This window comes from Echinops telfairi, unplaced genomic scaffold (genome assembly GCF_000313985.2).
Source record: "Echinops telfairi isolate 266 unplaced genomic scaffold, ASM31398v2 ScPeMD7_60;HRSCAF=208, whole genome shotgun sequence".
NCBI classification, from domain to species: Eukaryota; Metazoa; Chordata; class Mammalia; order Afrosoricida; family Tenrecidae; genus Echinops; species Echinops telfairi.
This window is the reverse complement of record NW_022103958.1, coordinates 40,141,204-40,154,197: the sequence shown is the minus strand read 5'-3', so window position 1 is coordinate 40,154,197 and position 12,994 is coordinate 40,141,204. Positions and strand designations below refer to the sequence as shown.

General features: G+C 52.4%; 1 protein-coding gene across 1 annotated transcript in view; it reads right to left on the bottom strand.

Annotated features, from left to right (window-relative positions):
- Positions 1-10,212, bottom strand: part of DKK3 (dickkopf WNT signaling pathway inhibitor 3) — a 43,236-nt gene extending 33,024 nt beyond the window's left edge. The window contains exons 1-4 of the mRNA XM_004711612.2: positions 10,112-10,212; positions 9,361-9,604; positions 2,126-2,260; positions 125-208 (exon numbers count right to left, since the gene is read on the bottom strand). Of these exons, the coding sequence (XP_004711669.1) occupies positions 125-208; positions 2,126-2,260; positions 9,361-9,576 (435 nt within the window). The 5' untranslated portion in view covers positions 9,577-9,604; positions 10,112-10,212. The remainder of the gene's footprint in view (positions 1-124; positions 209-2,125; positions 2,261-9,360; positions 9,605-10,111) is intronic.
- Between the last annotated feature and the right edge of the window lie 2,782 nt (positions 10,213-12,994).

The window sequence follows — 12,994 nt, the reverse complement described above, 5'->3', positions numbered from 1 at the left end:
TGTATGTGTGGTGTGTGTGTGTGTGTGTGGTGTGTGTGTGTGTGTGTGGTGTGTGTGTGTGGTGTGTGTGTGGTGTGTGTCCTGGCCCGGGAGGGTAGGGGCATGGGGCAGTGTCATGACTCACGTGGTTCCTCTTGCCTTCTTCATTGCCCACGGATGTAATGACGGTCTCTGCGAAGACTGCTTGTCCAGTCTGGTTGTTGGTTTCCTATCGTAGAAAAGATGCAGTAGAGGTCGTGAAACAGGGATTCTGGGCATTTCCCCTGAGCAATCTCAGTCCTTTCCATTTCCTGAACCGGGAACATCTGCCATCCCCCCACCCCATTTCAGAACATCCCCCCCCCCCCCTGCCATTTCTGAGCAGCTATCCGAGGGTGGCCAGCTTCCCTCAGTGCCGTGATAAGACACACTCCCAGAGTCTTCCTCGCAGGCTGGTGCCGAGCATCAGCCCGGTGCCTGACACCTAGCAACCAAGTAACAACCTGGGTGCCTTTGTGCCAAGCCGCTGGGCATTTGCACAGAGAAGAGGAGCCGAGATCAAAGGTCAGATTCCGTGCTGTTTCCCGGAGACAGTCAACTCTGCAGCTGCTAACAGTGACCCCACGGCCCCCGGGAGCTTCTCTCTCAGAAGGCCCAAGTGTGCGCACAGTGTGCTCTCAGAGTCCTGCCAACATCTCGTGGGGCTCAACTCCCTGCCCCCCACCTCCAGGGCAGCGGGGCGTGGGGTGGCACGGACGCTCCGTCCTTCTGGATTTATCACGCTTTCGTTGGGAAGTCAGATTCGGAGGAGACCCCCTCGTGCGATGTTTCAGACTCGGACATAGACGTGTGGTAGGTGGGGACAGACGACGCTTCCATCGACCGGGGAACAGCTAACCAGCAAACCAGGGAGGGTGGACTCTGGCAGCGAGAGCAGTTTCCCTGTCTGAGGGCAGGGCACACCACACTGGAGTTTCTTCGGAAGATCACAGCGGAGACCTGTTCACCCGTGTCCTCACTCCGTCAATCTCCACTGAAATGCATGCAAACAACCAGGAGACCGAGGCTGCCTCCGATTCAAGCCTAGACACGGCTCTCTCTCCAGACCGGTGGGTCTCCACCTTCCTCAGACTGAGACCTCAGGACTTTGATGCGTGGGATATTGTCACCACGACCCCATGTCATCACTCTGTCATTTAAACGATTTGTACAGTTGGATCTGAGCTATGTCCCGCACTGCGGAAAGCGCATAGAGGGGGACTTGCCATGCAAAAGGACAACAAACCATAAAATCCCATAAACAGTGGCTGCATGTTCAGGATTTGAGATTCCCAGGTGAATGCAATTAAAAACAATCACCCAACACCCCATATTTTTCTTTCTTCAATGCTGGTATGTGGATTAATATGCACGGCAACCCGAGAAGGCTCGGGGGAATTCACAGGCTGAGACCAGACAGCTCCTCATGCGGTGGGGACCCTCAACCATAACATCATTTTCGTTGCCACTTCATCACTGTCATTTTACTACTGTTATGAATCATCACGTAAATATCTGAAATGTAGGATATATTTCCATTGTTACAAATCGAGTATCATGAAATCATAGTGATTAATCACAAAAACAGTTTGTCATTATAGATTGTGAAACGTTTCTCTCTAATGACGAATAAACGAAATTTTGTCTTGAAGCAGGGTGTCGCACGGGTCACAGTCTTCACACGGGGTACTCATGTGTGGACATGTCTGCATATGGGTGGACCCGTCTGGAGGAGCGGTGTTTCTGTTCCTGTGAAGAGGCTGTTCGACTCCCAAAGGGGTCGCAACCCACAGGTTGAGAACTGCTGCTCTGGACATGCTCGTGCTCACTCGCCTTCATTCCAGTCACATAGCTCCCTGCCCGAACAGTCCCCTGCGCTTGGACTGGCAGGAAGCCTAGAGTTCAAGGTGTTGCTTAAATGCAAAAGCCACTTAGGTGCCTGATACATAGATCTTCCCTTAACTCACTCTGGCTTTTAATTTGTGTTTGATCAACCTCCTTTGTGCGTTTGTCTGACAGACCAAGCAGACAAACACAGCCTGAGTTCTCAACGGGGACCGGAAGGAAGCTAGAGAAGGCAGGGGTGGCTGGCTGAGACTGCCCTCACCTTGTGGATTTCCCGGTGCACGTGGACGGTGCTGTTTCCCACCTTGGTGTCTGTGTTGCTCTCGTTGTGGTAGCTGGGAGGTAGGTGTTCCAGGTTCACTGATGACATCTTAGAAGCGGCTTCTTCTGCCTCCATCTGTTAGATCAACGATTCGATGAGTCAAACATTGCTCTGTTATTATAAACCAGGGTCCATTAGAAAATCAACAACAGCCACAAAACCAACAACCTCTCTTTTCCTCTTCTGCAATCACGAATAACGTTGACTACTGGTAATGACGTACTCCCTAGGTATAAGGCTTCATAGTGGTGCTGCTGGGGAAGCGTTAGGCTGCTAACCAGAGTTCAAACCCACCAATCACTCCAAGGCAGAAATATGAGGCTGTCTGCTCCCAGAAATATCTGCAGCTTCAAAATCCCTACATAGGGTCACTATGACTCATAATTGACTCGACCTCAGTTTATTGGGGTGCGTGGTAGAGAGGGAATCTGAACAAGACATGCACTAACTGTTTTACATAGATTCAGATTACTTAACTCACGTCGACTCCACAGGAGACACGATAGCTGTCCCATAGGATTTCTAAGCTGCCATCTGTATGGAGAGGCCCCGGTGGCATAGTGGTTTCGTGTTAGGCTACTAACTGCAAGGTCGGCAGTTTGAAACCATCAGGCATTCCTTGGGAGAAAGATGAGGCTTTCTACTCCCATCAAGAGCTATAGTTTTGGAAACCCATGGGGCGGTTCTACCCTGGCCTCGCAGGGTCTCTATGAGTCAAGTTGGCATTGACTCAACGGCAGTGAGTTGGTTTTTTGTTTGGTTTGGTTTGGTTTCATCTATATTATACCACACTGTTTTCCCCCAGAAGCGGCTGGTGGTTTGAGTGGCTGACCTTTCAGTTAGCAACCAAGCACCTAACCTCTGCTCTGCAGCCTACCTGCATTTCCTTCCCTTATGGGCAAACAACCTGCTTGGCCTCTCTGAGCACCTTCTCAGATGTGTGCTCCACCTGTGCTCGAGAGTGACCCACCTGGGAGTGATCCTCAACCATGGGTAGGTGCAGCGGGGAAGCGGGGGCAGGCCACCCCATCATCCTCTGCTTTCAGCAGGGCAGGTCTAGGGCAGGCAGGACCTGCAGCTTCTTTCCAAGGGCCCCAGTGGAATTAAGTCCTAAAGCCAAAAACCAAGCCCACTGCCACAGAGTCGATCCCAACATAGAACAACCCGATGGAACTGCTCCTGTGGTTTTCCGAGATGGTAAATCCTTATGGAAGCAGACCGCCTCAACTTTGTCAGTGCAGTGGCTGGTGGGGTTGAACCACCAAGCTTGTAGCTAGCAGCACAGTCCTTAACCCACAGTGCCACCAAGGCTCCTGGAATCAAGGCACCAAGCCTTAAATTGCCCACTAATGAAGGAGCCTTGCAGTTAGCAGCCCAAAGGCATAATCTACTGCACCACTAGGGTATGTGAATGGTAGGTGGCGCTGTTAGGTAAGCATTGACGGCCGACAGAAAAGTCTCCAGTTCAGACCCACCAGTTGTTCCCAAGGGAGAAAGACGAGGCTGCTCCTGTGAAGATCGACCGTCCTGGGAACCCTGGAGAGGGTCACGATGAGTAAAAATTGTCTGGGTGACAGTGGGTTTGGCTGCTTGTTGCTAATTTTCAGGCCTCTGGTTGCCTGTCTTCTCTTAGCCCATCTCATTTTCCTAGTGTTTCCTGGGATCATCGGCCAAATAAACAATTTCGGGGCCTGGTGAGACTTGGGAGGCCAAACTAAGACAACCTCTTGCCCCTTGTTGGTAGGGCCCCAGAAGTATCTCTTTTCCCCGCTCACACCAGTCCACCATCAGCGGGCTGGTTCCCAGGGCCACATGTCCTTCTCGGGCATCAGGTTTCTGAAACTATTGCCCTCACGTCCAGTCCTATGAGCCTCCACGACTCTATACCAGAAGTGAGGGGGCTTCAAAAAGTTCACAGATAATTGGAATTAGAAGGCCATGGCATTTCCTCACAAACAACTCTTTGATGCCCCCTTGTATATCAGTTCCTTTATTTATTGAACCCAACATCCTGGTCTGGATTCATTGCCCTGGCCCCAGCCCTAAAGAGCGGGCAGTAGAAAACACACCCCACCCATGTTCACAGTGGACCGAATCCAACTGAAGCGGTGTCATGGCCTGGCTGAGCCAATCAGACAAATAGGCTAGGAATTACTGATGAGAGAGACAAAGAGAAGTTTGAGTTGGTAGCTGGCGATTTTTCAACACTGCCATCTCTGGTTATCTTTGACTCGGAGCTATTTTTAATCCTGAAATTCTCAAAAATATTCCCATGAAACAAATCCCTTGGACTCTGTTCCCCATATAGGCCCCTCTCTCCTGTTATCCCCAACCGGATCTGACAGTCTGAGTGGACAGAGAGAAAGAGCGCTTACGAGTAAGTGCAGCAGAGAAGCGCTGTTCTATTCTCGCAGGTACAGAGGCTCGGCAAGCTCTGGCCATCACAGCACAAAGCCATCATCAGAGACTGCTGTCGGCCCGCTGGAGTGTGTGACTGAGGTGAATGTGGAGATGCTTGGAAGTTCATCAGTGCTTTTACAATAATAATAATAATAATAATATAACACCCTCCCCCCACCCCACCCCTGGTTTGGAGCTTCTGCTGAGCCAGGACATTGGATACTTCCCATGGGCTCTGAATATTCATAGCAACCCTGTGAGGAAGGTACCTGATTCTCATTTTTCATCTGAAGAACACGAAGCAGAGAGAAGTGAAGGATTCTAAGGTCATCACACTGCACAAATGAAACACACACACACACACACACACACAACTGCCATGGAGTCGATTCTGACTCTTATCCACCCCACAACACAGGAGAGAAGTGTTGTACAACACAGGCTATAACTCTTTAAGGGAGTACAAAGCCTCATCTTTCTCCAACAGAGTGGCTAGTGGTTTTGAACTCCTGGCCTTGTGGTTAGCAGCCCAACACGTAACCTACAATGCCACCAGGGCTCCTATCACACTCCTTGGATTAGATTTCAGGTCAGTCTGATTCCAAATCCCAGGCCTTTCCCAATGACGGCACCATCCCTGAGCAATTGAAGCTTTTCGTCGAGTCAAGAAAGGCACGGAGAAGCGAGTTGTCGTGTGATTATGAGCTGCCTTGTGGCACAGTCTCTAGAAATGAAGCAGAGGTTCAATGGAGAAAGAATGGTGGGAGGACATGGAGGCATGGCTGGGCTAGTCTCAAAGGATGCTGGGATTTGGGATGCAGCGGGGAGTGCAGAAGATATTTCAGGTAGGACCTGCAGAGCTGTGGTGGCTTAGACAAGACTGGTGTGTCCCGTGGGCATCTGCTAGACTCCAGGGAAGGGTCTGTGATGGGCAGAGGGCAGCACGGTGGATGGTGAAGAGGGGAGAGGCGCCAATGGGCAGATCTAACTAAACCAGGCTCTGAAAGCCTGGTTCTCAACCAGGAAGGCATTATCGGAGTTAGCCTTCCACACGTTTCTTTTAATTGATAAATGCCTGGGTCCGTTCCCAGAACTGTCCAAATGAATTTCTCAAACATGGGATCCCACATATCAATACCGCTCTGGGCATACCCACTAAAGAGCACAGAAGTATTGATTTGGGGGGTCACATGTAAGTTTCAGCAAGTCGGCACACTTGCAAATACGGAATCCACAAGTGAGGGTGGGCCGTGACACATGGTTGTTTTCACAACATTGTTCTTTTAAAAAGCAAGGAGCCCTGGTGGCACACATTTAAGTGCTCAGCTGCTGCCCACGGGTTGGTGGCTTGCCCTCACACCCCCATGCCCAGCGGCTCCATGGGAGAAAGACCCCGTGGTCTGTTCCCATGGAGATGACAGCCCAGAGAACAGTGGGCATGTGTTCTACAGTCACACGATGTCAGTCACCAAGAGTTGAAATCCACCCGATGGCGCCAGCAGCAATGGGGAGAAAGCCATTTGGAGGAAGCTCCCTTGCCAGAGTGAGTGAGGGGCAGTGGAAAGAACAGACAGCCAACAAAGGGAAAATCAAATGGCGCAGAATTCAGAAAGGAGACAAGAGCTTTTCTTTGTAAGGTAAGCGATTCTGGCACCAATCGTGACAGAAAAGCTCCAGTCGGAAGAGACGAGAGAGGATAGGCTCTGGAGGAGAAGGGACAGTTTTAATGTTTTTAAAAATTCTCACTGGCATTCAAACCCTCCCGTTTGACTTTCAAATGCTGTGGATGAAAAGTTAGCAAAGCTGGAAGATGCTGTGTGCTGAGCAGAGGCTGCTTTCATGGGCTTCCCCCACCCTGGCTTAACCAGCAGTTACTTTAACAGCATGAGCTCAGCGTTCTTTAATGGCACCACAAAGGCAAACGGCAGTTTACAGTGGAAACTTCAACCACACCGATTACTGCCACCAGCAAGGGAAACTGAAGCCCGGAGCAGTCTGAGTCGCTCCGGAGGGGAGGCGAGGCGAGTAAACACTATTGAAAATGGTATGGGTGGTTGGTTGGCTCTCTCTGCTGCGGAAGGGGACGTAATAAAAAAAAATTGGAGAGAAAACCAAGCCTGGTTTTGGGGTTCTTGTTGGGAATTGGGCAAGCATTAAGGACATTCGAAAATCGGTGGGTTACAGATGTGGCTGCAAGGACAGGAGACATGGGGAGATTGAGCCCCCAAAACACATTCATCTGTCACAGTAAGAAGAATCAAGCAAGAAAGTGGGAAGGCCTTGTCTTGAACCCATTCGAAGATTGACTTCTCCCAGCAATGGCCCTCCAAGTCCGTTTGCCTTTCCCCCTTAAGAGACATCAACACCTTGAGTCAGCGGGAATATTTAAAATGGCAGGAAGTGGCTTCAGAAGCAATTCATGATGCGACTATGTCAGCACTGAACGCACCTGGCCCAGGGCTATTCAAACCATTTCTCTTCTGCTGGACGATGGTCTCTTTACACAGAGTAGTTCTAACAGCACAATGCACTGAGACTCTACTAGCTGCCAGGCACCGGTGGAACGCAGTACTCACACTACGAGGATGAGGAAGAGGATAATGATCTCTATTCTTTCTGGAAAACCAACCCTCTCCCAGAAGCCTTACAATCTTAGGAGGGATCTCCTGGTAGGAGACCCATTTAACTCCATGTTCGACAGTCAAGTACTTTGCTTAACCCGCACCTCTTGTTTAATTTTCCCTTTTACCCGAAGAAATGGACATTTTCTCTCTCTTAGGCCGCAGGTCCCACTGCTTATATGTGGCTGAAGTGAAATGAAGAAGACTGCTCCCTGCAGTGGATTGAATGGCATCTCCCCAAAAGACAGGTTAAACACCTCCTTTCCTGTCAATGGGAGCTTGTGTGGAAATAGGGTGTTGCAGGCTGCTATCCACTGACACGAGGTCGTGGAGAAAGCACACCTCTAAGGTCCCGCGGGAGCCCAGACTGCTCCCGGCCATAAACTGACAAGGCCCTTGAGGGCCCTCACCTCCTGGAGTCAGGAGCCAGCGTCAGACGACCACCCTGCGACCTTTCTGCACACCAAGGGACACTTTCCCAGGAACAAACACCTGGTGGTGACCTGGTTAGTCTCACTGGGAACCCACAGGCAGAAGGGCAAGTCCAAGACCCCAGATAGACAAGGCAATGATCTGGCCCAGAAGCAAAGGGGCCCCCGAGCTCAACTTCATTTGAAGTTGTAGGATAAGGGATATTGGGGACTATCTGACGTTCTTACTCTTGGGCTGTTCAAGGTCATAACTCTTTTCTGTCACAGGACACAAAGCCCAGGAGTCTCTGAGTCTGCGGCTGCCCAGTGTCTAAGCACACTGTCTGTGTCACTGCATTCCTAATCTAGCGTCCACTTCACTGCAAATTCCATCAGGTTGATTCTTGGCAGCTGGTGTGTGGGGAGCAGATATCCTTAAACTGCACAGGGTTGGCAGGAGGGAGCTACTTCTCCCAGGTGGACAGAAGCCAGGATTTAAGGCTTTGCCCAAGGCACTCCAGCCAAACGGGCTCCTAGGATGGAAGCTGCAGCGATGTGGAGAAGCCTGACTCTTCCCCAGGATGACTGGCTCCTCTCCAGAGCGACTGAGCCCACCCACCCAGGCACCAGGGACAGTTCCCACACCAAGGTGGGGAGAGCTGGGCCAGTGGTACCTCCTGCTCCCGCATCCCTGGTGAGATGACGGAAAGATCCGTCGATAAAGTCCACACCAAACCCACTGCCATCGAGTCGATTCTGCCTCAGGGTAGAATAGAACTGTGGGTTTCCCAGGCTGTAATTCTTTACAGGAGCAAAAAGATTCATCTTTTCCCAGTGGAGTGACTGGTGGTTTCCAACGGCCTACCCTACTGTTAGCAGTCGGATGCGTGACCCGGTACATGTTCCTTACATGTTCAGAATACCTACTGTATGTTGAAGAGGTTGGAACTTCAACCCGCCCACCCAGCAGCACCGCCGAGGAAAGGCCTGGCAGTCTGCTTCCACAAAGGTGACAATGGTGAGCTTGTCTGCGGAGCAGCCCTGCTCTGACATGAGAGACGTCTCCACAGAGTGATGTTTCTGACCCTGGGTATATTTAACACCTATCACATGCCAGACACCTATACTTGTGCCAAGATGTCACAGAGGAGGGCCTTAAACCCGGCCGTCACTCCAAAGTCCACTTGGTATAGGGATGACCCTACAGGACCCCTCCTCCTTGCTTCCTTGCTGTATTACCTGCTGGGATGAAGGAGTTCACTTCCATCCTTTGCGATTTGGGGAGCAAGCTCCACCAGAGAGGAAACTTCCAGCAAAGCCTAAGGCTGTGCATCTCTTTGCCAGCGAGCGACATGGGCACTGCATCTTGGGAAGGTGCCACCAACCCAAAGCCTAAGTGAGGGACAAGCTAGAACTTGCAGACTTGGCTACTTCTTCAGCCTCTCTTTAAACCACAGTGCTGGAATACCAAGGGCCTGGCAAGCCCCCGCTTGCAAAAGGGGCAACCAATCCCTGCCGGGAATTGGCGCACAACTGCAGAGATGGTGGGAGTCTGTAGGCAGGTGGAGAGACACTGGGGGGACAGGCTCAGATCCAGCCCTTTGGTAGGAAGGCAGAATGTGGCTGAATCTGGGATTCCCCTAGTCACTTCAGGTGAGGATGCCCTTCCTGGGATGGGGGTGGGCAGCACTACCTCCTGCCAGCACCTCCTCCCCCAGACCTGCGCTTTCCAGGGTGTACCCACCTCTTCCACTGCGCTGCGCAGCTTGTGCTGGGTGTCCTCCATCAGCTCCTCCACCTCGCGGAACATCTCGTTGAGGGTGGCCTCCTCCTGAGGGTAGCTGAGAGCTGGGCCGGATTCGCTGGGGGCAGCGGTCGCCGTCGTGGGAGCTGGCGCGGGAGCCGTGGGAACCACCGCAGCCAGCAGCAGGCACAGCAGGGTGCCTCCGAGCCTGAACATCGTCACTCTGCACGTCGCCTGGGTGTCCCCAGGTGCCGTCAGCACGTGCCCAGACACCTCGGCCGTCCCCCAGGCCCCCTCAATCAGCACCCACCCCCAAGCGGGAAAGATCAAGTCCTTGCCCGGACACATTCCAGTCCTCCGCCTGCTCCAGTCCCACACCCCCATACCCTGCACCCCTATCCTGCTCTGCTCCCTGCCCCCCAATGTTGCGCGCCCCCTGACCCCAGCAACACAGCTCAGCTCCTTGGCTAACAGCCCCTGCGCACCCGCTGTTCCGTTCCAGGTTCGAGCCTAGTCGACTCTTCGATCAGGTCAGAGCTCCGATCTAGAGCTTGGGCCCCCACACGCACCCCAGTTCTGCCCCAGCCCCTTCATAGGGCGGCCTCCCTTCCCCCGTTCCTCCCCCGAACCTGAGCCAAGTCCAGCGCCCGCCCCTCACCCACCCAGACCGGACCGAGCTGAGCCATCGCCACCCCTACTGCGCCCCTCACCCACCCACCCCGGCTGGACCCTGCTGCGTGCCAGGCCCGACCTGTCGCGCCCTCGCGGGGAGGCCGCCGCTGGGCTGGGGGAGCTGGGACGCGGTGATGGGCGGGTGAGGAGCCGCGCGGGGCAGTGCGTGCGGACAGCCGGGCGCGGATGCGGCGGCGCTGGTACCCGGGGAGCTCTTGCCTCGCCCGCGGGCCTGCCAGGTCCCGCCCCATGGGCGGGGACCCGGCCCAGGGCGCCGTCATTGGCCAGCCGACGCCGGGGACCTCCTGGCGGGGACCAGCCTCTTCTGCCTCGAAGATAAGCTCTACAGGAAGCAGTCCTTTTCCCTGCCACTCCCCACCCCCAGCCCCCACCGCGGCCTGCCCGCAGCATCCCAGGTCACTGGACTCCATTCTGGTAACAGCCACTGAGGGGCCTGGCCAAGTCCCTTACTGTCTCGGCCCTTCTTCCCCAGAGCACAGCCCTGCGGGATACAATCCCCCCGCGCTTCAATCTGGCCGGAGTGACTTGTTTTCCATGGGCCACTCAGTTTTCCATGGGTAGCTCACTGGGTGGATGGCGAGCATGCCCCAAGCTCCCTGAAAGTGGCTGTGGCATGGCAGACACAGTGCGTAAGGCCACACCTGCTGCCAGATTGCCTGCTTTGAAGCTTCGCCGCACTACTGCTACCTTCCTTTCCAGCCTGCTCATCACCAGCTTTGCTGGTGTGCCGGTTTCTCCAGATGTAGGGCCAGTCGTAATACGTGGCATATTACAAAGCGTTAGCTGTCGTCATGACGAGAGAGGCATTGGTGGTTCGGTGGTGAGATTCTTGACCTTCCTGGCAACGCATTTTGTGCACAATGCATTTTGTGTCCGTGGATGCTTCTGTGTGTTTCCATGGAGCTGCCAGACTTAAGTCAGGCAAAGCAGAAAGACCTGGTGATCCTCCTTCTGAACAGCATCAGCCAATGAAGCCCCAGGGAAGCCCTCTGGGTCACCGGCAGCGAAGAAGACTAGCAACATGATGACAACAGGGACTTAGTTGTGTTTACATCGGTCCGCAGTTCTTAGAACAAGGACACTCTTATAGTATTTCAACAATCGAATTAAGGTAGAATTGATGCACGTCGGTTTTCTAAATAAATGAGTGTTTTCTGATGGTCCCTTCCTCTCCTTAGCTGGGCTAACTCCTCCCTGCCTTTCAGGACTGAGTCAGCCCTCTCTGCTCCCTAGCACCGAGCTCATGCCCTCCCATGTCTCAGTCCTGCCTCCCATTCTCCCCAGATCCTTAGGTGCTCCTGGGGGGCACAGATGGGTTTCCTCACCTTGTACCCGCTATGCATAATGTGCACTTCAAACTGCCACCATTGTGCCCATTGCGGCCCTAGGGTTTCTAAGATGGCAAAGCTTTATAGGAGTAGACAGCCTCGTCGCTCTCCTATGGAATGATTGGTGGGTTTGAACTGCTGACCTTGTGTTTAGCAGTCCAATGCTTAGCTATATACACTTGTTTCCTGAGAAATGGCTATACTAATTGTGTTGGGACAGGTTTTCTAGAGAAACAAATCCAGTGACACTCATCTGTATATAAGAAAAAACTTTAAATAAAGATGTAATTACATATGAAGAAGGCATCCCAGCCCAATCCAGCTCAAGCCCATACGTCTGATACTAGTCCATAAGTCCCTCTAAGACTCATGAAGCCGCATGCACTGACAGAGTGCAGGAAGACCCCAGGCCGGTGGGTGCAGAGCCCTGTGGATCCAAGGTAGGTGGAAACATGGCAAGGCACCGGCAGCTCCCGGGTCAGAGGCAGAGTCCCAGCAAGCAGGAAGTTGAAAGGGCAAAGAGAGAGGGGAGTTCCCAGGCTCCTCCTTATAAGAAGGCCATCATCTGGCTGTGGTCTGACTGACAGGTTGGATTCCACCCCTGCGCTTTCATATGGCTTCAAGTGACATAAAACCATCTAACTCCCACAGTAAACTTTCTATCAATAGCTAGCGTGATTGACCACTCACTCTGTGTGGCCCGGCCCAGGCAAGCTCACTTAATGCTCAAACAATCCTCTAAAGTTCATACTAGTACGTTAATATTCATTTTACAAATGAGGAAAGAGTCTCAAGGCCACACAGCTGTACTGGGATATGCAGGTAACTGACTCCAGGGCCTTCGCCTGTAACGACCACCCTGGGCTGCTGCCACCCTGTCTGGGAGGTACCAGAGTAGACGAGGGAGTGTGAGATGTGTGATTTCGGATCTGTAACTGCTGATGGTCACCTGGGAAATGTGTTTGAAGATGCCGGCCACTTTGATGTGTTCCCACGCTTAGCCCATGGCAGTGTGACAATCAGGGAGAAAGCGTATTCAAAGCAACCCTATGAGGAAGGGTGTGGTAGTTACATAATCTGGTGTCAACTTGAGACTATTAAGAGTAAAAAGGTGGAGTTTAGCCTGTCAATCATGTTGCAGCTTGATGGCCTCATTTGGAGGCACTCCAGAGATAAATAACTCACTGGAGGCCAGACCCACATTCTCTGGTTGACTCTCTGCTTCATATTCCTGATGACAAGCCACATAGAGTTACACTGGTGGAGCCAGAGTCCTGGAGCTGGAGGAGCCACGTGGAGACCCACGCCAGCACCGCAATGCTTCCACCACCATTGGATCCACAAGACTTCCCACCCACTGGCCTGTGATCTTCCTGCATTCAGCCTCATTGCATGGCTGCATGAGTCTACAGAGGAATTTATGGACTAGTATCAACATATGGGGTAATATCGGACTTATAGACTTGATCTGGACTGGGCTGCAATGTTTTCCTAATGTATAATTGCTTTTTTTTTAAATTTTTAATCGTTTTATTAGGGTCTCATACAACTCTTATCACAATCCATACATACATCAATTGTGTAAAGCACATTTGTACATTCATTGCCCTCAT